The following is a 27,927-nucleotide window of genomic DNA, read 5'->3' as shown; positions in this document are numbered from 1 at the left end:
CTCACGTACTTTTGATGCAGACCTCCTGTGCTCTCTTCGCCAGCACATATATTCTAAAACTGGAACGATACAGAGAAGAGGAATGCAGAACTACCATGCAAATTTCTACATGAATTGAGTTTGTTGCTGTGTCGCTTGTATGCTAATAATCTCTTGCAGAAGGTTTCTAGTCTAGATTTTTGACTTGCTCACTCTAAAACGAGGACGAGCAATAAGGGACTAACCCATAGACTTTTGCAGGGTTGTTTTCCGCAGTCATGCAGTTACGGACAAAATGACATTTTAACTTTGAACTTTTGCCCAGATGAACCGTGAAATGATCCTTTCCAGTATCCTCTTGTGAAAGCTGTCCAAGGGAAACTCAGCCAAGGCTGGATGTTCCAGCACTAGTTCAGAATGCATTCAGAACAGAGCACATACTGATGCTTGGAGGCCAGAAGTAGTCTTCCCTGTTCTTGCTGGAATACTAAAAAGGCCCAAGAAGCACCATGTGATCCCCATGTGATCTTCTGGTTCACTCGCTACCATCTGTCTGAGGTGAAGAAGAATGTTTGAGCGAGCCAAAGGCCCTCTTCCAAGCACAACCCAAGTAGATTCCTGCAGAGAGATAGATTGTCGCTGCATGCCCAAAGACTAATTTGCTAGGACTTGAAGCCAGAGAGAACTTTTCACTCTCGTTTTTTTTTTAGAAGAGGGGTTGCAGAAACAACAAAGAGTTTTATGGTTCCGTCAAGACCAAACACGTTTGCTATGGCATAATTTTTTGTGGGCTACAGCCCATTTCAAGAGGTGAATCAGGTTGCATCTGATGGGAGAGGGCTATCGTCCACAAAAGCTTAAGCCGTAAGAAATGTGTTTAGCCCTGAGAATGCCACAAAACGCCACTATTTATTGCTGTCTCTTTTGTTCTAGGTTAACCCACTTAGATCATTTCTTAGAAACAAGGCTTCCTATTAAAACAAGGCAGAGGAACCTCCCCCCCCAAACCCAGCAATATGCTGGCAGTAGGTTGGAGGAGGGACAGGGATGAGCAAGGCCACACCCTTTCTCCTCGTTCACTCCCTGCCCACCCCACACTTCAAATCTTCTTTGTTCTCTTTGCCCAGCAAACCAACAGGAGAGCAGCAAATTAGTCTTGCCGGAAATGTGAATCAATTGCTTGCATAAAAAAAAGGTAAAGGGACCCCTGACAGTTAAGTCTAGTCACAGACGACTCTGGGGTTGTGGCGCTCATCTCACTTTACAGGCTGAGGGAGCCAGCGTTTGTCTGCAGACAGTTTTTCTGGGTCATGTGGCCAGCATGACTAAGCCACTTCTGGCGCAACAGAACACTGAAAACAGAGCAGCGCACGGAAATGCCGTTTACCTTCCCGCTGGAGCAGTACCTATTTATCTACTTGCACTTTTTGGGATGCTTTTGAACTGCTAGGTTGGCAGGAGCTGGGACTGAGCAACAGGAGCTCACCCTGTTGCGGGGATTCAAACCGCTGACCTTCTGATCGGCAAGCCCAAGAGGCTCAGTGGTTTAGAACACAGCGCCACCCGCGTCCCTAATCACTTGCATAGGGGTTCCATTAGTTTCAGCGTTTTTCGTTTCTCCCCGCTTTCTGGGCTCCCCCCCCCCCAACATGAAATTAAGATGATGGCTGCAAGTTCCCCACCTCTGTGCTGAAGGATCAAGCCATGCTAAGGTTTACATGACTCTGCTTCTGCTAAACCGATTGCCAAGTGGTGTTTAAACACAGATGATGCAATCAATTTGTAGTGCACACAAAATTAGGTTTCTAATGAACATTTTATCTCTTTTACAGATTTCAGATGATTGGCCTGGGTATAGTTTGGAACTGTTTACATATCCACAACACTACTATGGAGATCTTGACTATGTGCTCATACCACATGGGATCATTGTGGACAGGTGAGGGTCTGAGAGTATGACGTTTATGAAAGCTACATGTCCAGTCCCTCCCAAGGTGGGAACATAACGCTTGCTAAAATATTTACACCCCAATTTAAGTTGTAATGCTTATTGTAACAGGAAGCCTAAAAGCTCGCTCTCTTCCTAGCCTGGGACCAGGAATAAGTTCCCATCTCTCTCTCAGCTGGACTATGCTGTTATCAGCTCTGCTTTCCCCTCTGACCTTGAGGCAAGGTCTGCAAGATTCAGGACAAACAAAGAGAAATACCTTTTCACACCGGATGTAGTTAAATTGTGGAATTCTCTCCCACAAGAGATTGTGGTGGCCAGCATCTTGGGTGGCTTTAAAAGAGGACTGGACGAATTCACAGAGGGTGGGGCCATCCATGGCTGCTAGCCACAACGGCTGTGTTCCACAGTCAAGGAATTGTTGTTGTTTAATCGTGTCCGACTCTTCGTTACCCCATGCACCAGAGCACGCCAGGCACTCCTGTCTTCCACTGCCTCCCGCAGTTTGGTCAGACTCATGCTGGTAGAACACTTCAAGAACACTGTCCAACCATCTCGTCCTCTGTCGTCCCCTTCTCCTTGTGCCCTCCATCTTTCCCAACATCAGGGTCTTTTCCAGGGAGTCTTCTCTTCTCATGAGGTGGCCAAAGTATTGGAGCCTCAGCTTCAGGATCTGTCCTTCCAGTGAGCACTCAGGGCTGATTTCCTTAAGAATGGAGAGGTTTGATCTTCTTGCAGTCCATGGGACTCTCAAGAGTCTCCTTCAGCACCATAATTCAAAAGCATCAATTCTTCGGTGATCAGCCTTCTTTATGGTCCAGCTCTCACTTCCATACATCACTACTAGGAAAACCATAGCTTTTACTTTACGGACCTTTGTTGGCAAGGTGATGTCTCTGCTTTTTTAGGGTGCTGTCTAGACAGTCAAGGAAGCACACTCCTAAATACCAGTTGCTGGAAGTTGCAGGTGGGGAGAGGACATCTGATTAGCCACTGTGAGAACAGAGTGCTAGACTAGATGGGCCTTGGGCCTGATCCAGCATGCTCTTCTTTATGTTGTTATGAGTATGAAGATGAGGGAGCATCCAACCCCACACCTGCCCCTAAGGGAGCAGTGCCTTCTTGCTTTCCTCCAATTCCCCCTCAGCGTGAATGAGCAGCGTGAAATGAAAGACATCTAGGTATGGTGCAGTCGCAAATGCACATCGCCCCCTGGCAGCTAATTTTAAGAGGATTTATTAAAAACCAGGCTTAAGGGAGCCAAAAGGAGAAAGCAGAAGGGCGTATGGAATACGCTGAAGAAACATTCCATGTTTGTGTAACCCAATGCAACTATTTACAAACAAGCTTCTGGTCTCCTCATGAGTAGTATCATGGCTGGTCAGGAGGACAGTGAGAGACAACGGACTAAGGCCAACATTCAAACATTGCCAGATTTTGCCTGCGAGATGACAGGCTTCCTTCAGCTTGTGTATCGTGGGCTTGGCCAGAGTTACCTGGTCTGCCAGCTGCTAGGAAATGGAAGCTGAGCGACCTGGAAGTGTTTAAACAGACAGGCTGGGGGTAGGCCACAACTGCACCATGGTTACCGCAGTTACTGGTATGTAAGCTCAGTTGAAATTGGGGAGATGTGTTTCCACATAACTATTTAGGGTGGAGATGCTGAATACCCATTCAAGAAGGTGGACTCAGTGACACATTTATGCAGCTCTGGTAAAGACAGGGTACTTTCCTGGTATTGCATGGATGGGTACAGATTTTTAAGTCTTGGTTCTTTGATTATACATCTTGTTTTATTTATATACTACTTAATGCCAAAAGTAGGCTCCCAAGCTTTTCTCCTTTCCTGTGCTCAATAATTACAAGTTGTGACTTGTTTAAACTAGATACCTGTAACCAGTGCTTTTTTTCTAGAAAAATAGGTGCTGGTACTCACCATGATGTTGTTACAGTAAGTGTCACATTTTTTAACCAAAAGAGAGAAAGGTGCTGGTACTATGTACCCTTGAGTACCCCTTGAGAAAAAAAATCTAACCCTTCTTAATGAGACGGTTGCTATTCTGCATTAAGCTAACATTCAGGTGTTATGGCTATTTTTATGTGGCCTGTGCTAACCATGGTTGGAGCTTCCAGATGTACAACAGGCAAACAGTGGTGCCTCGCAAGACGAAATTAATTCGTTCCGCAAGTCTCTTCGTCTTGCGAGTTTTTCGTCTTGCGATGCACGGTTTTCCATAGGAATGCATTGAAAATCAATTAATGCGTTCCTATGGAAACCGCCTTCCCCCGACCTCTTCTGGCGGGCGGCATTTTAAAATCGCCCGGGACAGCGGAGGACTTCTCCGCTGTCCGGGGCGATTTAAAAGCCCCTGGGAAGGCAGGCAGGGGGGACAAAGACTTTTGCCCCCCCCCCCCCCGCCTGCCTTCAGAAAAGGTCCAGGACAGGCGCGGACCTCTCCGCAAGCAGCGCGCTCCTTGCGGAGAGTTGCAAGCGCGCCCAGGCTTTCCCGCCCCGCCGCCGGGCTTCGGGACATGGTTCCGATGCCAGGCGGCAGGGGGAGGCTTTTTCGCCCCGTCGCCCGGCATCGGGACATGGTTCCGATGCCGGGCGGCGGGGGGAGGCTTTCTCGCCCCGTCGCCCGGCATCGGGACGATGCCCCGAAGCCGGGCGGCGGGGGGAGGCTTTCCCGCCCCGCCGCCAGGCTTCGGGACATGGTTCCGATGCCAGGCGGCGGGGGGAGGCTTTCTCGCCCCGTCGCCCGGCATCGGGACATGGTTCCGATGCCAGGCGGCGGGGGGAGGCTTTCCCGCCCCGCCGCCGGGCTTCGGGACATGGTTCCGATGCCGGGCGGCGGGGGGAGGCTTTCTCGCCCCGTCGCCCGGCATCGGGACGATGCCCCGAAGCCGGGCGGCGGGGGGAGGCGTTCCTGCCCGGCCGCCCGGCATCGGGACGATGCCCCGAAGCCAGGCGGCGGGGGGAGGCTTTCCCGCCCCGCCGCCGGGCTTCGGGACATGGTTCCGATGCCAGGCGGCGGGGGGAGGCTTTCTCGCCCCGTCGCCCGGCATCGGGACATGGTTCCGATGCCAGGCGGCGGGGGGAGGCTTTCCCGCCCCGCCGCCCGGCATCGGGATATGGTTCCGATGCCGGGCGGCGGGGGGAGGCTTTCTCGCCCCGTCGCCCGGCATCGGGACGATGCCCCGAAGCCGGGCGGCGGGGGGAGGCGTTCCTGCCCGGCCGCCCGGCATCGGGACGATGCCCCGAAGCCGGGCGGCGGGGAGAGGCTTTCCCGCCCCGCCGCCGGGCTTCGGGACATGGTTCCGATGCCAGGCGGCGGGGGGAGGCTTCAAAAGCCGTCCGGGGGCTTTTAAATCGCCCCGGACAGTCCCGGGGCGATTTAAAAGCCCCCGGTTAGGCAGGCAGGGGGGGCAAAGACTTTTGCCCCCCGCCCGCCTTGGGAAGAGGTCCAGGACCTCTTCCCAAGGCGGGCGGGGGGGCAAAAGTCTTTGCCCCCCCTGCCTGCCTTCAAAAGCCGTCCGGGATAGCGGGAAGCGCTTCCCTGCTATCCCGGACCGCTTTTAAAATGCTGGCGGTGGGGAGCAAAGCCTTTCGCCCCCGCTGGCCTTCCTGGACCTCTTCTGAAGTCCGGAGGGGGGGAAAAGGCTTTGCTCCCCACCGCCAGCATTTAAAAAAAGGTCCCCGAGATTTCCCTATGGGCTTTCGTCTTGCGATGCAAGCCCATAGGGAAAATCGTCTAGCGAAGCGTCGCAAAACCCGAAAAACCCTTTCGTCTTGCGGGTTTTTCGTCTTGCGAGGCATTCGTCTTGCGGGGCACCACTGAACTATGGTTTAGAGTGGCTTGCCCACTTTCATTTTTCATCCTTTCAGCACTCAGCTTGATAAGTTCTTAAGTTCTTAACTGAGAAAGTTGGTTTAGGGGACAGAATGTAGGACTAGGGACCGGAAGACATTCAGCCATTCAGTACACTGAATGACACATCACCAGTCACTGTCTCTAAGCTGGATTGTTGTGAGGATAAAATGTTGGGGTGCAGTGGGGGCATATATGCTGCCTTGAGCTCCTTGGAGGAAATGTGGCATACAAAATAAATAAATAAATTTATATAATTTAATCTGTATTTTCTTCTTTGTCCAAGGAAGAACAGCAATTATACCCATGCAACAGCCCTGTGAAGTAGGCTGTTCAGAGAGACTATTATATTCCAAAGGCATATAGCTGAGTTTTATAGCTGAATATGGATTTGTACCTGCATTTTCCGCTTCCATACCCAACACTCTAGCCAGCTACCTTTAAATATAAATACGAGCTTTAATGAGAAGCTCTGGCAAATTATATCTTTGTTATTCGTAGCTGGGGATTGTTAACTGCTAAGCTGTCACCTAGAATAAAGTTTAAATACTTAATTTCCGGGATGTTTTGAATGCTAAAGCTGAAATAGCTTCAGGGCTAGAATGTCACTGGAAATCATTCAAGGTGCACATTGTAGTCCTCAGAATAGCAAAAGGGTTAGGAAAATGAGGAGATCTTAAAAGACAATTCAGCACCTCCTTCTGCATAAAAATAACAGCAACCAGAGGTCACTAATCCCCTTACTGGGTAATCAACATATTTTAAATGCCTGAATTAGCAGGTGTGGAAAAAGAACTTCAACTGTGAGTGAGCAATTGTAATTTCCGCAGCAAAAAAAATAATTAACAAGCTGCCAAGAAATCGCCACACACCCTCCATGAAATGACTGCCTGTGTGGGAAATATGTGTGAGCATTCTACTGAGTTCTGGATTTTTTGGATGAGGAAACTGGAAGGATAGCCTTCACCTGGGTTATGTCTACCTGGACCTTCAGATCCTCTGTAGAGACCCTCCTCTATGTGCTGAGTGGGGTTTGCAACTAGAGAGAAGGACGTATTTGTGGTGCCACCCCTATCATGAAATAGTTACCCCAGAGAGGCTCACCTGATGTCATCCCTATGTTCTCCTTTTGGTGCCCAAGTGCAGACCTCTTCATTCACCCAGGTCTTTTTGAAGCAACTTGCGTTTAAAGAGAGTGTTGTAAACCTGGTCTTCCAGTAGTTGGGTTGAGTTGGGTTCTATTTTCTATTCCGAACTGGTTGGTTTCGAAGGAAAGTGTTGTGCTACATTCTATGGTTTCCAGTATATTTCAATTATTTTAATTTTAATTATTTTCTCTCTGTGTGTGTTTATTCTGTTGCTTATGCAGCAGTAAATAAAATAAGTACAGAAGTTCCAAGGAACTTTGTGGCTAGGCTTTCTGGCTATTTTGCTTGTCCTGCACATATGGAACCTGGCTTTCTTCTTACATGTGCCTTGATATGCTGTTAATATTTGTGCATAAAAATGAGTTATGTGTGACCAGTTGCACCAGAATTTGGGTGGCGATGCTCATTTGCATACAGATGTAGTCTATCTGCACCAAATTACTTTAAATGGGATGCACATTCAGACGCCCATCTCCACCCACATTCTGGTGCAACTTATCCTGAAGTTGAATCCTGAAGTTGAAATGAGACCTTGAACTTTGCTGTTTTTGTATTGCACCATAGAATGTACCTGCATTGAAAAATCCCAAGTCTTACCATATATTTATCCTTAATTTTTGCTTTAGGACAGAATGTTTGGCCAAAGATATCATGCAAGACATTGGATACAATGACATTGTAGTTCTCTGTGTACTTAAAGGTGGCTACAAATTCTGTGCTGACCTTGTGGAGCATATTAAGAATCTCAGTAGAAATTCAGAAAGGTTCATCTCCATGAAAGTTGACTTTGTCAGACTGAAAAGTTACCTGGTAAGTAACAATTTTGCTTACTTAAAGAAAAAGGGGGGGGACCCTCGTGGGTTGAATGTAGTCTGATTACAGTTTGTATACATGGATTTTAATTTTTTTTTTAAGGCAGAGTGGCTGGGGAAACTCAGCCAGATGGGCGGGGTATAAATAATAAATTATTATTATTATTATTATTATCAAAGTCCAACCTTCCCAGTTTTTGCTGTTGCAGGCTTCAATGAATAAACTGATGTAATGTAACGAATTAACTTTTCTCCTTTCGTGAACAGAACAGGAATTTGGGAGATGACACACTCAACTTGAGATCTGGTTGATTTTTTAAGGATCCTAAATGATTTACTCCATTACAGCTTTATTGCATCCGTTGTTCCTTCTCGCTCAGTGAAACTGAACCGGTCAACACAAAGTTCTATTTTTAATAATAATAATAATAATAATAATAATAATAATAATAATAATAATATATGTATACCCTAGCCACTCTGGGCGGCTTCCAACAAAACATTAGAATACAATAGTGTGTCAAACATTAAAAGCTTCCCTAAACAGGGCTGCCTTCAGATGTCTTCTACAAGTCTGGTAGTTGTTTTTCTCTTTGACATCTGGTGGGAGGGCATTCCACAAGGCAGGTGCCACTACTGAGAAGGCCCTCTGTCTGGTTCCCTGTAACTTGGCTTCTCACACTCAGGGAACTGCCAGAAGGCCCTCGGCGCTGGACCTCAGTGTCTGGGCAGAATGATGGGGGGGGAGATGCTCCTTCAGGTATACTGGACCGAGGTCATTTAGGGTTTTAAAGGTCACCACCAACACTTTGAATTGTGCTCGGAAATGTACTGGGAGCCAATGTTTAAGCCTATTTAAGATCACAGCATAGATGTGCCTTAGGTTTGAAGCAAGACTCAAGCCAGAATCCAAAGAAAGTCCCAGGTGGTGGAGGTGGGACTGAGATCTGGCACTTCTTTCTCTTACACAGCACCATCCACACATTCAGTAGCAAATGGCTAAGGAACAGGGAGGGGTCTATAAAGCAGTTTGTGATATGACATGTTGTTCCACAGATGTTTGGAGAAACAATGCGAACAATTCTACCGTGTTAGCACAAGCCCCTTGGGCAAACCGGAGCAGCACTTTTGGATCTTTGCCATTTTTTACAGCGAGCTATTTGTTTTTGTCGTGAATCCTTATAATAGAAGGAACAGGAAGGTAGAAGCATCCCACCCACAGGGCTGGCCCCAGACCAAATGCAGGGAACATCCCCACCAGCCCCCTCTCTGTCTTCAGGTTTTTGGATGTCTTGATTTTTATTGGATTCATAGTCCATTTCATGACTTGGCACAATTTGCAATCATGCAATTTGCATCCACAGTTCTTGTGGATCAGGAACTACAGTAGTTAAGTTAGCAGGGAGCAAAGAGTAGGATGGAGCTCAGAAAATGAAGTGTTTCCTCCCTTCCCCCAAGGATCTGTATTCATCATCATCATCATCAAACCTTTACAGTGGTACCTCGGGTTACATACGCTTCAGGTTACATACACTTCAGGTTACAGACTCCGCTAACCCAGAAATATTACCTCGGGTTAAGAACTTTGCTTCAGGATGAGAACAGAAATCGTGCTCCGGCAGCGTGGCAGCAGCAGGAATCCCCATTAGCTAAAGTGGTGCTTCAGGTTAAGAACAGTTTCAGGTTAAGAATGGACCTCCGGAACGAATTAAGTACGTAACCAGAGGTACCACTGTATTGGCATCACATACAAACATTCAGAATAAATAGGCCAGTGCGATCTTGTCACAATTTCAACAGTACAGTGGTACCTCGGGTTAAATACTTAATTCGTTCCGGAGGTCCGTTCTTAACCTGAAGCACCACTTTAGCTAATGGGGCCTCCTGCTGCCATCGCTCCGCCGGAGCCCGATTTCTGTTCTTATCCTGAAGCAAAGTTCTTAACCTGAAGCACTATTTCTAGGTTAGCGGAGTGTGTAACCTGAAGCGTATGTAACCCGAGGTACCACTGTACAGTCATTTGCCAAAGGGAAGAAGAGGTGAGCAAGATCTGTATTCGGACCTGCACTTTTTAAGCAGTGATGTGAACAAGTTTGCTGACGATACTAAGTTGTTCAGGGTTGTTCATGAGGTGTTAACTGGCAGCGATTGACTAGGAGTAAGACTTTGGAGCTGTAGCAAATAGGTCAGTGGAGATGTCAGTGCACCATGCAGTAGCTGTAAAAAAAGGGCAGATTCTATGCTGAGGGATCATATTGAAAGGAACTGAGAATAAAATTCCTGACATCATTAATGCTGTTATGGGGTGCAGCCACATTTGGAGTGCTGTGTACCATTCTGGCTGCCTCACCTCATAAAAAGAGAAATGGGAAAGTTGGGAAAGGTTCAGAAGAGGGTAACCCAAATGATCAAGAGGATGGAGCAAGTCCTCTAGGAGGAAAGGTTGCGGCATTTGGACCTTTTTTAGTTTAGGGGAAAGGCAAATAAGGGGTGACATGATAGAAGAGCGTAAAATTACGCACGATGGAGAGAAAGTGGCTGGAGAAAATTTGTTCTCTCTCTCATAACATTGGAACGCGTGGACACCCAATGGAAGCTGAATGTCGAGAGAACAGGCAAAAAAAAAAGTACTTTTACTCACCCAGTGCATAGTTAAACTATGGGATTCGCTCCTACAGGAGATATTAACAGAATATTAAAAACACGATAAAACATCAGATATTAAAAGCTTCCCTAAACAGGGCTGCCTTCAGATGTCTTCTACAAGTCAGATAGTTGTTTATTTCCTTGACATCTGATGGGAGGGCGTTCCACAGGGCGGGTGCCACCACCAAGAAGGCCCTGTGCCTGGTTCCCTGCAACCTCACTTCTCTCAGTGAGGGAACCGCCAGAAGACCCTCGGCGCTGGACCTCAGTGTCTGGGTTGAATGATGGGGGTGGAGACTCTCCTTCAGGTATACTGGGCTGATGCCATTTAGGGTTTTAAAGGTCAGCACCAACACTTTGAATTGTGTTCAGAAACGTACTGGGAGCCAATGTAGGTCTTTCAGTTCACATCTAACGCCAAGCCAAACCATGGCTAAGTGTGAAGGAGGAACTTGCTGTCAAAATCATGTCCGTTCCTCCCCTGGTGCTGCTGCACTGCAGAGTGCTATATCACAGTTTGGCTTAGTGTTGCATTCAAAATCCAGGCTCATGGTTTGTATGGTTAAGGAGACAACTGGTTAACTAAATAGCTGGAGATAGATTCTTCCCCTCGTCTCCTCAGGAGTCACCTGGGTCACCTCATAAATCCAGCCCTGTACCCCAACACTGGGCACCCCAGGAATCCATCCCATTCTGCTGCCAACCCCAGGGTGGTGGAGGGCTGTGTTCAGTTTCTACACCAATGTTTGTATGGACACATTTATGATCAACCAGAACCAATGCTGGTATCAGCCTGGTTATGAATATCCCTTTCAGTTGCTTTTCATTATTTTTCTGTGTGGGATCAAACCTCCTTGCTTTCCTTGCTCTGTTTTTCCATTGCATTTTAATATCTCAGTTTTATTTTTATCTAATTCGCTTTCCGTGGCCAGATAGTGGTTTTCCTTGAACGCATTTACTCCCCAACCCCGCCATTCTCTTCCAGCTTCCCCCTTACTAACCATTTCCTGTTTCTCTCTCTCTTTCTCTCTCTCTCTTTTCCTTAAGGGAGTCCTGCTGCTTTCTGTTCCCTTTCCATGCAGCTGTGCGCTCTTCTGTCTCCAACTGTTTGTCTCGGAGAGCCATGTCCAAGTCTTGTAAACACTGGTGGGATTCTGATGTCTTTTCTTGCTCCACGTTCAGCATTCATGGCTAACAGGTTAGTTCATCGTAGACAATGGTAAATGGAAGCGGGGTGGGGGAGATAATCTGGATTTAACTGCTTAGGAAATACGCTACAAAGTTTTAGTGCAGCCCCCCCCCCGCCTTCTTTTTTCTTCCTGTGTGCAAGGAGAGGTTTTTTGGCAACTGCCAACGCTTGCTACCTTACCAACACAGCCTGACAGAAAGCCTTGGCTGCAACCCACAGCAAGCAAACACATCAGAACAACGCAACTCGGCCAGGCTTTCTCCTGCTTTCTCAATACCGGACACAAAGGCAAGCGCTGGACAGTTTCAAAAGCCGTGCAGGGGGGCAGGCGGTTTGAATATAATGTCTTTGTGCGCATGCAAATGGAGTCTTTTTGGATGGCAGGTAACGCCTGAGCCAATGGAGGTTCCATCTGCCTTCACAAGTATATAAAAATTCCAGCTAGAGCCAAAACTGCTCATGGATGGTGGTTGTTTTTGCAAAGGATTTCAGTTGAAAAACACCCCCTCCCAAAGCCCATAACCCTTGAAAAGATTTTCAGCACTCCTTTTTTTTTAGGTTCATTTGTGAAACCCTCCACTTTCTCCGCCTATTTTTTTTAATTGATTTTTGAAAATATGATCAGATGAACCATATATTCTCCTGCCTTTCTTCACCCCCACCTTTCAGTGAGAAGACGAGGGAAGGGGGCGATCATTATATGTATCTATTTGACCTAGCTCTGTATTGTGATGCTATGGCTCCGGTGCCAGGCTTGTATTGTTTTTATCTCAAGTGCCTTCACTTGCCCTCAGCGACATCTTTATATAGCTCAATCTGATTGGTTACGTAGATTGTGACATTTTCCTCATTCAATGTGTGATCCCTGATGGGCTAGAATCGCCCGGGAACGAGGAAGAACCACAGAATATACGATATAAAGGTTTTGAGAGAAAATGTCTACACAACTAGTACTGCAAGTGAAAACTAGAAATCAAAACTGGGAAATACTCACTGCAGTTCCATCCTCACGCATCAACGTGGATTTCTCGCTCATTTATACTCAGGCACTTGGTGAAACCAGGGCTTTCTTTGCAACTTCCAGTCAGCTGCAACTTCCTCGCAAGCGCCATTGAATTGAATGGGAGTTTGCACAAGAACTCACTACAGCTATTGTGCAGCTCCCGTTTGGCAGCTAACCCCAATGGCTATGTTCTGCCTCCACTGTAATATAATAATAATAATAATAATAATAATAATAATAATAATAATAATAATAATGTTTATACATACATACCGGTACATACCTGTGGCTGCCCAGATGTTGTTGGACTACAACTCCTATCATCCCTGACCATTTGCTATCCTGGCTGGGGCTGATGGGAGTTAGAGTTTAAGAAGATCTGGAGGGCTACAGGTCCCTCATTGTTACATATTTAAAAAAAATATTAGAGAAGCCCTCATCTAAAAGTTGCTAAATGTGACTGGTATTTTAAATAAATTTTCACTGTACAGTGGTACCTCAGATTACATACGCTTCAGGTTACATACGCTTCAGGTTACACACTCCACTAACCCAGAAATAGTGCTTCAGGTTAAGAACTTTGCTTCAGGATAAGAACAGAAATCGTGCTCCGGTGGCGGGGCGGCAGCAGGAGGCCCCATTAGCTAAAGTGGTGCTTCAGGTTAAGAACGGACCTCCGGAACGAATTAAGTACTTAACTCGAGGTACCACTGTATTTCTACAGAAGGGATGCAGGCAATTTGAAAAAAAAAGTTATATGGTCTCCTAGAAGAATATTTTTAGTAGTGACTGTTGAATATGTGTTTCAGCTTTGAAAATGGCATTTTCAACTTCTGTTATCAATAAAGTAACTCTTTGTTCATTCCTGTGTTTATAGGAAATCTTCAAAAGAAAGTTGTTTTGCTGATGTCTAAATCATGTGGTAGAGAGTGTAGGAGATATGTGGTTTGAGCTAGCTTGCTTAATCCTTTGAAACTCATCACAATTATTTATGGTATCCAGAACATAACTAATTTTTAAAATGTGACCTCCCTACTGAATAACAACCAAGATACACAATGGGTGCATTGATACGTGCACACAACCAAATACATTGATATTATATGTTTGGGTTTTTTCCTGCATTCCATTATTTGCAATTTATTTTACAGTTTTCCATTCTCGGTGGTATGTTGTCTCAGACAGAAGGATCCATGCCTGAAAACACTTGAGAAAAACATACAACAATACGGGCTTTGTGCTTGAACCTTTTAGGGAGTCTGATTACACTCATCTAATAGTTCAGGTTTTAGTAAACTGAGATCGGGGTAGCCAAGGTCGTGGTTTCCAGATGTGGCTGGACTGCAGCACCCGTCATCCATGAGCATTGGCTGATGGGAGTTGCAGTTTGACAACATCTGGAGGGCACCATGTTGGCTCTCCCTGCTGTAGACTTATAAGACACTCGGCCATTTTTAAAGTTCGAATAAATTTGTGGGCTACACTAGAACTCTGCAGATCAAGTTTTCTTTTTCAAAAGTGATGAGCTCAAGTCAATATATGTAATCCTGCCCTTCCTCTGAGCTCCCTCTCTGGCTCTCAGTCACCAAACCTACAAAGGTCCTTTGTCTCCACACTTCTTGCCAATGGTACACAGCCCTCCTGTCCCTTGGTCTTGCCTGTGTTGTGTCTACCCTCCCCCACCACCAGTCCCCATGCTCCACTTTCCCCATTTCCAACTCTTTCTTTAATACGCTTCTCTGTTCTGTTTGGAATTCCCTTTTTGTTATTCACTTCTCACCCTGCTTACCACCCTTTGGCCCTTATTTTGGCCGCTCTGGCTCTAGGGTCCTTGTCCACCCAGCATCCCCACCTACTTTGGAATAAATATTTATAGGCTCAGGCTGCTGGGGTTTGTTGCTGTGCTTGGTTTTGGTTGTTGGTTATTGTTGTTTTTGTACTTTTGGCATTATGAGGAATCAGATGCTGCAGCTATGAATGAAGTAATGACTTCCTACCAGGAGACCATCCATTGTGGTTTCCTGGCACGGAAGCACAATCCAAGGGGACACTTGATTACTGCTAGATGTTCCACTGCTAATTTAGACGAGTTTCAGTGTTTCATTTATAATGGGGGTAAGTGTGTGCTCTTTTCAGGCTGAAGGACGTTTCCCAAGCGAAATAACCACACTAAAAGCAGATCGGCAGCAAATTTTCTAAAATGCAGCCTGTGGAAACTTCACTTAATTCATGGCCAGTAGGAAAAAGAAAAACTTAAAAGGCTTGCTAACCTTTAGTGGCATTCAGTCAGTATGCTCAGTGCATTTTGCCAGTTATCTATACCTAATTGGCATGGAAAATGGAACTCATGACTCTCCTTGTAGGAAAACGCACACATGGGTGTGTGTTTTTTTCACCCTGCTCTGTGGGTTACAGGAGAATCTCCACTATTTCAGTTGGTTAAATGCTTTTCCTTGGAAGAAGCCGAGGTCAAGCATTCTGTTCCCTGTGCTTTCATATCTGCGGTCAAAGTGGTGATTTGTATTGTCTTCATTCACAGTATGCGGTCGTGGATTAATTACATATTGGCGCCTGCCTGGTGGAGTGAATTCCCATCACCCCTGAAGCCAATGTTTGCACTAATTTAAGATGAGTTTTTTTAAAATGGGTGGGAGGGCCAAGTATAAGAAGCCAGTTAGCACAGAATTTGGCCCTGCAGTACAAGCCTTGGCAAGGGGTTCTTGGCAAGGAATCCTTCCTTTTCTCAGTTTTGGTAGGAGCTGCTTCAGCATTAGTAAGAAGAGCCAAACAAGACTATTATTATAACATATTGGGAATTTTTGAATTGGGCAAAATTACTGTTAGTGATGGGGAAGAACTGAGGGGTGCCCTGCGGTTTGAGGGAAAGGCATGGATTTGATCTTTTTTTTAGTGGAGGGGAGGATGGCGAGCAAACTGCACTTGTTATTCATGTGTGTGGTTTTTTTTCTTTTCTTTTTAACCACTGCTTGCAACCTTGGTTTGTTGGGTGTGCTTAAACCACAGTTTTCTAGTTTGGGTGCTATGGCAAACTGTGGTTTAACAAATCAGGAAATCTTCAGTGAAGTCAGGTCCATGGGATAAACACAAGCACTTGTTCATTCCTGATCATGCCTTGTTGGGCTGGGAATGTGATGTTTAAACCATTGGCACAGGTGCTTTTGGAGGCAAGCTCCCTTGGGAGGAAGAGAAAGGCAGACAAGCTCACTTAGGTCTTCAGCCAGTGAATCTACATCCACAGGTGGATCAGGAATATACGCCAAGTGGTTCTTGTCCAAGTTGTTACTGCCATGTTGGATTTCAGCTACAGCTGGCTAGACCAAAATACGCAATGGGCATGGTTTTCTAATTAGACTCTCAGTTTATCAATTTCCACAAGTGCTGCAATATGGCAGGAGAAAGGCATGAGCCATTCTAAGCCCATAATTCTGTATTTCGGGCTGTGTGTATTACGTATTAGGCAAAGAGCATTCAGCATTCTGAGATTCTTAGTTTTCCATTTTAAAACATGACGTTACTAAGCCTGAGGTAACCCAACATGATGCTCTTCTGAAGTTGTTGGAATACAAGTCCCATCATCCCTGACCATTACCCGTGTTGGCTAGGGCTGATGGAAGTTGGAGTCCCAACAACATCTGGTGTGCACTAATGTTTGCATAACCCCACACTAAGCTGCAAAAGTGTGCTTGAATGTTTGTGGGAGTGTTCCTACAGGTTTCATTGGAGAGTGAGAATTCAGCATAAAGTCCCTCCCCCATCTTAGAAGAATCAGAATAAATATGCTTAATACCTTTCAGTGTATATGTAGACCAGGCCTTCATTCTAGTACCCTTTCAAATGGGGTGGTTGGCTCACAGGCCATAGGATCCCGTTTTTCTTTATAGTTTGTTCCCATGGTACAAGTTCCTTTTGCCACCCTGTGGGAGGATGAGCAGGATATACATTCAAACAATAAGAATAAAGTCCCCTTGGTGTAGATGCTCTAATTTTAACACGCGTAACCCTGCCTATAGCCTATAGCTATCTCACTGAAGGAATAGCAGCAATCCCTTTGGGAATGCAAGACCCAGAGGACATTTCAGAGGATCCCAATATGTTCATTCAGCCGTAAATATTAACTAGTGAAAGTGTTGCTTGGGAATTCTAAGAAGGAGGAGGGAAAAAATCAAGGTAGTTCTGAAACCAGTGGTTTAAATCACTGCAGTTTTAGAAGGTTCAAGCTGCCGTCTTGATTCAAAATGGCATCCACTTGTATCCAAATATAGTCAGATACCTGCTTCTTGATCTCAGCATCCATCATGCAAATGAATTAGGACAATGGGCCAATCTAGTCCAGCATTCTGCTCTCGGAGTGGCCAACCAGAGGCCTTTGGGAAACCTGCAAGCAGGACCTGAAAACAAGGGTATTCTCCCCTCCTGTCGTTTCCAGCAACTGGTATATCTTAAGGATCCAAATGCTCAGAGAACAGACTAAGAAAAGAAACAGTTTTCCAAAGTATATAGTGGTTGTTTGTTTGGTTTTGTTCCTATATGAATGACAATGCTTAGAGAGCATTTCCTTTCATTTAGCTCTGGAAAAGGAACATTGTTAATTGGAGCAAGCCCAGAAGCATTATAATTTCTCCCAAGGAATTTTATGACATCCTCTGCTGGCATCTCTCAGGCCTTGTTATTTAAAATAGATCAGATGGGGACCCCGCCTTGCAAGGCATAAGCCAGAAAGAGCCTATTCAGTCTAGTTCAAGAATGTGGCAATAGCAAGGAGGCATATTTCAGCACGACATATCCAATTCCATGTTATTTCATGTGCCTCATCCATAAGTGGTTCTTGTGATTAAACACTGAGCTAGTTTGAGTTGGGATAGCAGAGCCTTCAGATGTCCAGGAGCTGAAAGAGACCTTGAACAGTGTGGTCGGAAGGCAGAGAGCCTCATGCTTTCAGAGAACAAATGCACTTTGTAGTATTCATGTCTGCATCTGCTGACTGTCCCCATGGTTCTGGTTCCATTATTTTGGAGTTTAGGTCTCCTCTCCAGTCCATGGCCCATTCTTCACAAACCTAGATCTCAAGCATTACTTGCTCCTTGAACCCAGGGTATGGGTTGCAACTGACCCAGGGTATGGTCTGAAGCTAAGCAGATGTGGGTCTGGCCAACACCTTGATGGGGTATCATCTGGGAACCACATAAACACTGCTTTGGGTTGTAGGGCAGGATATAAATGTAAAATTGCTAACTTGCAGTATCAGCTTGTTCTTGGTACCAACATTTTAAACTTTTTATTGAAAAGATGCTATTACATATTTATTGATTCAGTGGGTATGTGGATGATGCATGGCCTATATGATGGTGATGCACCTCCTCCACCTGTCCAGTTGACCTGTGGTAAACTAGACGGTCTTTCTGCTCAGGTATCTTAATTGCTGTCCACCACCATTTGTCATTCCCCTGAGACAGTTTATGCCAGGATTAGATTCAGTACCTGACCCCACTTCAATCCTCGAATGGTTCCAGTTCCTGAATTCCCCAAGTAGGATGTTTGTTTATTTCCAAACTCACCCAAGGCTCATTCATATCTGTATATTTATAAGTGGTGATAATTAAATGCCTTATTCAGGGGCAGCAGGCCACTGAATACCAGTTTCTGTGTTAGAAAGCTTTTCCTGCAGGCCCTGTTTTTGTGGACTTCCTAGAGACACCTGCTTGGCTCCTGTTAGAAGCTTGATCCAACAGAGCTGTTCTTACGATTTCTAAAAGAATTACTGTATTTATAAGCAACCTTAGAGTTAGCATTTTCAGTAACCAAAAAAAAATAAAAAAATTTTTTTGCCTTGCATCTTATGTGACATTAGCAATACAGTTCTCTACATTTCTCCTCAGAAGCTGCAGTCATTTACATGCTTACCTGGGATTAAGCCTCACTGGTCTCATTGGGACTTATTTTTGAGTAAATATGCATAGAATTGCACTGTAAAATGTAGGTTTGTGTCTCTGCAAAGGGGCTTTGAGGTCAAGCTGAAAGTGGTGATACTGTTGGTGGGTGGGTATGACAGAATATAACTGTGTGCTTACTTTGTTTTTCCACTAGCTCCCCCCCCCCAAGAAGTTATTTGTGGGATTAAAATAACCCCCATCTGTTGTCTGCAGTATATGAATTTCCAGAAAGGGGAAGCCATGAACTTAATGATTTCAGTCTTCCGGCAAAATAATTTCAAGTATGCTAATGTTCGCAGAGTGTGAATTTTAAACAATATATATTCATTTTCATTAGTACACAATTCTCCTACTATTCTCTACAGATGCTTCTGTTCCTATGTGGGGGGGGAGGAGCATATTCACAACAGGAACTATGGTACCTTCTGCTTTCTGCTGTGACAGAAGTATTCCCTGCTCATAAAAAAAAGTGATGCCTTGACAATCACCCAGATTTGCATGTTTGTTAATGGATGTTTATCCTGGAGGGAAACCTGCTATCCATTTGCCCTAGGAGGCAAATGGTCTGTATCTGAATATTTTGCCCTATCCTGTAGGTTGGGGTTGAGGAACGTTGAGCCCGCAGACTAAATGTGGCCCTCCGAGCCTCTCTGTACGGCCCTCAGAACTCTTCCCAGGTCATGCTCCCAAGGCCATGCCTGTCACCAGCCTTGCTCTGCACCTTCTTCCAATTGCATGGAGTGCGTCCTTGAACTGCGATCGTACCTCTTGCTTGCTAGGCCAGACAGTGACATGAGTCTGGTGACACCCCCACCTCTGCTGTGTAGCCCAAAGAAGATCGCACTTGGGCTGAAGAAGTTTCTCCAACCCTGTGGCACTCCAGCTGTTGCTGAGTTGCCATTGCCTCTGACCACTGGCCATGTTGGCAGGGCTGATGGGAGTCAGAGTCCAACAACTTCTGAAGGGCCACAGGTTTCCTACTCCTGCCTTAGGCACTCCTTGTGCTAAATAATAATAATAATAATAATAATAATAATAATAATAATAATAATAATAATTTTATTATTTATACCCTGCCCATCTGGCTGGGTTTCCCCAGCCACTCTGGGCAGCTTCCAACAGAATATTAAAATACAACAACCTATTAAACATTAAAAGCTTCCCTAAACAGGGCTGCCTTCAGATGTCTTCTACAAGTCTAGTAGTAGTTTTTCTCTTTGATATCTGGTGGGAGGGCGTTCCACAGGGCGGGTGCCACTACCGAGAAGGCCCTCCACCTGGTTCCCTGTAACTTGGCTTCTTACAGCGAGGGAACCACCAGAAGGCCCTCGGCACTGGACCTCTGTGTTACTGTCCAACCTCTTATGCTGTCGCGAACATCATTTTGTACAAACCTCCCAGACCTAACAGAAGAAAAAATAACTGATCTGGCCAACCCATATCAATAGAGCTGTCATCAAGTGGAAAGGCATGTTCAGCTGCAAATTAAGAAGCAGGGGGGGCTCTCTCTCAATCCCCCCCCATTCGAGACAGATGTTTTTATTCGTAGACATCTGAGAAAACTGTACTTTTCAGGGAGTTTGGATTTATCAGATGTGCATGGTTCACGGCACAGGGTTACTGAGCTGCTCTAGCTGGCAGATAATCCTGCTCATCCTCCTTTTCATTCATGTAATTAAATTTGGAGGTTAAATCTTCCCTGCTAGTGGTGGAACAGCATTTTAAAAACTGTCTTTCTTCTGTCTCCTTCCCCACTCCGGCTGAAACTGCTCACGCAGTGACGCCATTGGGTGGAAGGTTAATCTACAGCAGAGTGGAGAAACACAATATATCACATTGTTTCTGTGCTCTGAAAGAACTCATCATTAGAAAACATCTCACTTTGTTGCGGTTGCACTGGCCCAGTCGCCTTGTGCAGCCTTACGGCCGGCCATCTGCAAGCGCCATTCAGCTGTAGTCACCCAGAATCAAGGATGGAAATAATTTCTGCTTGCGATTGAAAAGCCGCACAAGACCAGCCAGGCCTTCCTTCTGCAAATCTGCTATTAACACTCTTCCCATCTATGCATAGCTGGGCAGTAAGTTGGATTGCCACTGGCATGAGCATTTTGATAAGAGTGCAGTATTAGCCAATAGAGTAGACTGGCACCAACAGTACTGTTATTGTTGTTGTTGTTACTACTACTACTGTTAGATTTAATGAATCACATTTTTTTGCTGTGACTTACACCGCAAAAATAAAAATCAGATATAAAGGACAGGATACAAAAACAGGGTCACCCTAACCTATAATTTGGCTATTTCAAGGCTGAGCAGAACCAAGTGTGCATAGTTATTTGTGCTCTCCCTGCTCTGGGGTCCACCCCCATTTGATAAACTAGCCCTTATGACAGTTGTTTGTAACACTTGCCAATAAAAAGGAGAAGCTTCACATCTTTAGCGGAGGGGGGCTTTTACTGAAAAGAAACTTCTAGCTGTATCATAGCTTGTATTTCCCCTCCATGCATTGAGTGCATTATGCACTTTGAAACATTCAGTTTAAAGACCCACACTTGCAGTCCCCCCCCCTTAGACAATCTTCTGTGCTTAACCAGAACAATTAAAAAAATCAAATCACTTAGCTATTGATAACTTTGGAGGCTATCATGAAATCAGCAACACAAACCAAATTGAAATGCACCCTGCTGCTTGATTCCTTTATTTATTTCAAGTGTTGAAGAACAGATAAGGCCATCAAAATGTCACAGCTCAGACAAAACAGCTCTGGAGTTCTGTTAAAATTAGGATGCCACCAGGGCATTCTGGGAGCTGCACTTTCATTGTTGTGTTCTCAGTCGTCCAACAAAAAAATTCCAGGGGAAAAAGGGCTGCATCCTTTACGAACGCCTATTAATCATGGCACATTGTCCATTACGCCAGATCTTTTCTTGGGGTCCGGTTCAAGGGAAAGAGATTTCCTGTTTGAAGCCTGATGAGTATACAAATTCCATTTTCATGAAATGTTTCATCCGGAATTTGCTGTAAATGCTTCCCAACATGCTAAAAATAAAGGAAGGTGTGTACACGCTTAGGGACACTTAAGACTTTTCTGCAAGGAGCAACCAAAAGTCTGGGCACATTGTTGTCATTCTTCCAGCATTGACTGGAGGCTAATATGTGAGTCACAACTAGTGGCGCTGGAGAAATTCATTCGGCCCATGCTTTTAAGCAAACTAGCCTTAACACATGCTCTCCAGCAGAATACAGTCGTACCTTGGAAGTCAAACGGAATCTGTTCCAGAAGTCCGTTTGACTTCCAAAATGTTCGGAAACCAAAGCGCAGCTTCTCATTGGCTGCATGAAGCTCTTGCAGCCAATCGGAAGCCGCAGAAGCACCGTCTGATGTTTGGGTTCCAAAGAATGTTCGCAAACTGGAACAGTCACTTCCCAGGTTTGTGGCGTTTGGGAGCCAAAACATCCGAGTACCAAGGCGTTCAGGGTCCAAGGTACAACTTTATGTGGAGTGGACACAGTTATCCTTTGGATTGTGCAAAGAAGCTTTTAATACAATTAAAAACAAAAAAAAAACAACCCTAGGTTTAAAAAATATAATTAAAGACAAGAGCAAAATAGGATCACAACAACAGTAACTTAGCCTGAACCAATTTTTAATGGTGAAAATGTTAAAAGGCTTTTCAGCTTGCCTTTTAAAGGGAGGGGAGCAATCAAATCTCTTTAGGGAGAGAGTTCCATGACATGGGTGCAGCAGCTGATAAGGCCCTGCCCCATGTCCCATCCAGCCACAACTCTGAAGGCAAGAAGGCATGGATGCAAGAAGGCAGTGCTGAATACAAGGTTCACAAGGTTCTAATTTAGGCCTTGTCCAAGAGTATCTGACAGCTTCTGTGCTTTGGACTGATTGTGATGCAATGAAGATGAATAAAACCTGGTCTATAAAAATCTATATTGTTGACACATCCCAAACCTGATGTACCGGTACTTTAAAAAAAAACAACAACACACTTTTTTGCACTTTCTAGGAGCACCATATCAATAGGTTTCTTCTGAGGGAGGAAGGGGGTGAGTATAACAGCTCGGATGATAGGCAACTAGGGATGTAGTAAAGGGCCCATCCATAGTTTTAACGAGGCGGAGTGCTGGAAATTTATTGCAGCCGCATTTGTGCCATTATTAAGTTAGCCTTTGTTCTGCCAGAACAGTTTTTAAAAGATTCCATTTTCTGCTCAGCTACTGCAAGCCGGCAGATGTGTGCTGCTTTGTGCAACTTTCACATCGGCAGCCCTGTTTGTGGGACTCCTCTCTTTCCTGAGACCACCCAATTCATTGCACATGTAGCTTCAGATGGATTCAAGATCCCTCTGGCCTCCAGAAAAGAAAAGGAAGACTGTAATAATAGACTAACCCACCCAGTTCAAAAGACATGATCTAATACTGGAAGAATTGGCAACCTAAAAGTCGCTGCTGTTATGGAAGCTTTGAGAAGGTGGCTCAAGAAACGTATTATGCTGGGATTTTCTCTCTACGGCACTTAAAGGAGCATATACAGAAAGCTTTAAACAGTGCTTTTTGGGTTTGTTCTTCGAAATTCCATTTATCTGGGATGTTTATAAAGTACAGGATAAGGGGATAAGGCTGCAATCCAGCTTCTGGTGATGTTTCTCATGATTGCAGCTGGAGAGGCAATGCATTTATCCCTGCCACAGGTCTCTGCCATGGATGCATTCCTGCAGAATACAGTCATAACTTAGAAGTCGAACAGAATCCATTCCGGAAGTCCGTTCGACTTCCAAAACCTTCGGGAACCAACACGTGGCTTCTGATTGGCTGTAGGAAGCTTCTGCAACCAATCGGAAGCCATGGAATCCCCACCGGATGTTCTGCTTCCAAAAATAATTCACAAACTGGAACAGTCACTTCTGGGTTTGCGATGTTCGGGAGCCAAAACATTCTACTAGCAAGGCGTTCGACTTCCAAATTACAACTGTGAGGCCTCAGCTAAGTTCACAGACAGGGTGCAGTTGGGGATCCCAGGCAGGCAGGCTTAAGGTTCAGAGGCAGAGGGTGTGGTCTATGATGAATCAGGCTGTAGAGCACGAAGGCATGGAAAATCAGAGGGATGGAGCAAGTCCACTTAGCATCATCTGCCAAGGACCAACTGAGCACATGACTTGGGATATTGCTGTTTTATTAAGTCTTGTAGCGTCTTGATTGGTTTGAAGGGTCAATGGACAGTATCCATGTGGGTATTGAAATCTAGAGGATATAACTGAGCCACAGAGTTTAATTTGCTGATGAACCAGAGTGTTGATGATATAGATGATAAGGCACAGGAGACTTGCTGCTGGAAACTTGAATTCAAGCTCACTACATTTTCCCAGCCAGCTTGCTGTGGTGGCTACATTTGCATGATGAAATGTCAGTTGAGTAAGCCAAGACATGCATGAGCTTCACAGCCACTTTGTTTTTGTAAGCCACGAAGCTACGGAAGCTGCCTGGAGGCGGTTGGAGGTTGGATGGCGGCTAACAGATTGAGGTTGAATCCTGACAAGACAGAAGTACTGTTTTGGGGGGACAGGAGGCGGGCAGGTGTGGAGGATTCCCTGGTCCTGAATGGGGTAACTATGCCCCTGAAGGACCAGGTGCGCAGCCTGGGAGTCATTTTGGACTCACAGCTGTCCATGGAGGCGCAGGTTAACTCTGTGTCCAGGGCAGCTGTCTACCAGCTCCACCTGGTACGCAGGCTAAGACCCTACCTCCCCGCGGACTGTCTCGCCAGAGTGGTGCATGCTCTAGTTATCTCACGCTTGGACTACTGCAACGCACTCTACGTGGGGCTACCTTTGAAGGTGACCCCGAAACTGCAATTAATCCAGAATGCGGCAGCTAGACTGGTGACTGGGAGTGGCTGCCGGGACCACATAACACCGGTTCTGAGAGATCTGCACTGGCTCCTAGTACGTTTCCGAGCACGATTCAAAGTGTTGGTGCTGACCTTTAAAGCCCTAAACGGCCTCGGTCCTGTATACCTGAAGAAGCGTCTCCACCCCCATCGTTCTGCCCGGACACTGAGATCCAGCGCCGAGGGCCTTCTGGCGGTTCCCTCATTGCGAGAAGTGAGGCTACAGGGAACCAGACAGAGGGCCTTCTTGGTAGTGGCGCCCGCCCTGTGGAACGCCCTCCCATCAGATGTCAAAGAGATAAAGAATTACCTGACATTCAGAAGACATCTTAAGGCAGCCCTGTTCAGGGAAGTTTTTAATATGTAATGCTGTACTGTTTTTAACACTGATTGGGAGCCGCCCAGAGTGGCTGGGGAAACTCAGCCAGATGGGTGGGGTATAAATAATAAATTATTATTATTATTATTATTATTACGGGTAACCATAGCTTCCTATGAAGTTTGAATCAGGAAACCAAGGTTAACAGATAAAATATGGCTTCCAGATCCTGGCTTCTTGGGAAGCTATTTACCCTAGTTGCCAGTTCACACATAACGGGAAGCTGAAGTAGCTTAAGCTTCCTGGTTCGTATACTTGCTTGTGCAAAGGGAGCATGTAGGTTCTGTGTATCACAGTTTATAAGCCAGGATTTGATGGTGCAAATGCATCCACCGTCTTCAGAGGGAAGCCTGAAGTCACCCACGGCGCCTTCAGATATTCCTGAGTTCTGGCAACGTCAGAGAGCATAGATGAAGGTTTGCTCAGATAAAGATTAAGGTGTTCTTGATGCCTTTCCCACCTCTCCATCGCCTGGGTTCCACTCATCTTCATAGGCCAGCCATTGTTAGATGTCTGCCCTCTATAAAGTTTTCAGAACAGATTTAACAGATGTTTCCTGATGGCAATTTCTTCAATTTGTCACAGGGAGCTGTGATGAATTGTGGAGCAAAATACTGTGAAGTGGCTTGAAAGCAGTACATAATGATTCAAGGCAATATGTTGAATTTAACTGGAATACAAAATTGGTGATAAGAACTGCTTTATTTCAATATTGTCTTTAAAGTTCTGAAAAAGCATGGGAATGAACCATCTAGATCAGAGGGAAGCCAGCGCGGTGCTCTCCCAATCAGTGTTGGACTATTGTTCATGCTGATGGGAGCTGGAGTCCAGGGACATCAGGGAGGCAGTAAATTGAATCTCCTTCGCTGATACCATTAGAAGACAGTTGTGAGTCCAAGTTGACCTTTAAATATGATGGAATAAAATCCCAATTTTAGGTTGCTAAACTTTTTATTTTTTGTATTTTTAGCCCTCCAAGGCAGTTTACATAATACAATATAAAATGCATTTGAAATCACCAAACAACATCCATACAGTGCCTGGAAGATGAAAATGCGGTTCATTTAACTATCACTGGTGATAAGATGACTTAACTTTATTGTATCCGTGTAATCTGTCCAAGGGCTTTTTAGTTTCTACTGAGATTGTTTTATTTTTGTTTATATATTTAATAAATTTTGTTTGTATTTGTTGCATCAGTAACAATAAAAATGTGGGAGGCTCGGCAAAAGTTTTTTTGAATCTGAGTTAAAGCACAAGCAGAAATAGTTCAAAAACATAGCATAAGACAACTGTAAATGAAATTAGCAGTTTCAAATTTAAAACATTTAAGGGGAAACCAATTTGGAACACTTTAAGGTATGCTTAAAGCTTTGCTTAGAAGAGGCGTGGTTCAGTTCACTGAGGAGGGAATTCTTTAACTAGCGGGTCACCACTGAAAAGAGGGGGGGAAATATTAATATAGAGAGTGGAATTCAGTGTTGCTACTTTTGATCCAGTAGAGGTGCCCACTAACATGTGAGAAAGGGAGACATTCCCCAATCCCACCCCCAATTCTTGCTGCAGCCCTCTCAGCTCTATGAAAATCTGCTCCAGAGGGTTGGGGGCTTCAGGGGAGAACATGGAAGGTAGGGTGGGGGCTTCAGGAGAGAGAGGGAATTGCAGAAAACTACCTCTTTCTCTTATTCATACACCTCCACTGGATTATAAGACAAGCAGAACAGCAACATTGGATTTCACCCATGGAAATCACACAAGAAAAGAGTATCAAGCAGCGCTGATGGACTTAAGGATGATATGCAACAACATATTAAAGCTACTCATATAATGTCACTTATGAAAGGCAGCTAATGCAATACACAGGCATTTGCTTTGATTTCATTTGCACATCTGTTCCTTCCATTGTGGCGAAATATTCTTCTGCTTTGGCAGGAATTGCAAATATGGTCACAAGAATTACATAGCAGTTTCCCCAGTAGCTGCCAGTTCGCAGCTATACAATCCTTAACTTCTCTTATTGGATAGTATAATCCTGCGCTTTGAAAGACTCTTGGATTCACTTTTGCAGTTCTTTGCCAGCACCTGAGTTCTTGCCGCAGCCAAGAGTGTTAAAATGCAAAGGAAGTATACTTCAAAGTCTTTGAAAGGGATTTTATCATTTTATTTTTTTAAAGTAAACAAAAGACCCTTTGCTTGTTTGTTTATTGCAACTATTAATTACTCTGTAGGTCTAGAAGACTCTTGTTTCCAAAACAGATGTCTTATTGGTGGTTTTACCTGGACACACACACACACACACACACACACTTTTCCTAGTTTGGAAATGTTAGAGAAAAGACATCTTTTTCTGCAGCTGTAGGGTGTTCTGTTTTCCTCACTCTTATTAATTTCAGTTATAGACCTCTGTTCAATAAAACTTATAGGGTAGTTTACATAATACAGTAATCAATAGTCCAATAGGAACCTGAAAACTCCCCCCCCCCAAAAAAAGTTTCCCTGAGATTAGACCATCCACTACAGTCATAGTATTTAGGTGCCTCCTTTAAATATATATATATATATTGCCAGGCATTTGGTGATTAATTGCACACTGCTACTGAGAGTATATTGCTGGTATGGATTTATTGTAACCTTTATTTCTATTTCATGGTTTTGTATATTTATCTGGTCTTAAGGATAGTTGTTGGGATGCAGGTGGCGCTGTGGGTTAATTCACAGAGCCTAGGACTTCCCAATCAGAAGGTCGCGGTTCGAATCCCTGCGACGGGGTGAGCTCCCGTTGCTCGGTCCTTGCTCCTGCCAACCTAGCAGTTTGAAAGCACATCAAAGTGCAAGTAGATAAATATGTACTGCTCCGGCAGGAAGGTAAACGGCGTTTCCGTGAGCTGCTCTGGTTCACCAGAAGTGGCTTAGTCATGCTGGCCACATGACCTGGAAGCTGTAGGCCGGCTCCCTCGGCCAATAAAGCGAGATGAGCGCCGCAACCCCAGAGTCAGCTGCGATTGGACCCAATGGTCAGGGGTCCCTTTACCTTTAAGGATATTTGTTAGTTGCCCTGAGTGATATATAATAACAGACAATAAATGAATCAGTTCTATAGAAAT

The 27,927-nt window shown here is 45.0% G+C and overlaps 1 protein-coding gene across 2 annotated transcripts in view; it reads left to right on the top strand.

The window, feature by feature from the left end:
* PRTFDC1 (phosphoribosyl transferase domain containing 1) overlaps positions 1–27,927 on the top strand; it is a 52,411-nt gene that overhangs the window by 2,929 nt on the left and 21,555 nt on the right. For both annotated transcript variants that reach the window (XM_081882730.1, XM_081882729.1), the window contains exons 2-3: positions 1,812–1,918; positions 7,571–7,754. In XM_081882730.1, the coding sequence (XP_081738856.1) occupies positions 1,812–1,918; positions 7,571–7,754 (291 nt within the window). The remainder of the gene's footprint in view (positions 1–1,811; positions 1,919–7,570; positions 7,755–27,927) is intronic.

This window comes from Podarcis melisellensis (assembly GCF_964234715.1).
Source record: "Podarcis melisellensis genome assembly, chromosome: 12".
NCBI classification, from domain to species: domain Eukaryota; kingdom Metazoa; phylum Chordata; class Lepidosauria; order Squamata; family Lacertidae; genus Podarcis; species Podarcis melisellensis.
This window is presented reverse-complemented; position numbering and strand designations above follow the sequence as displayed.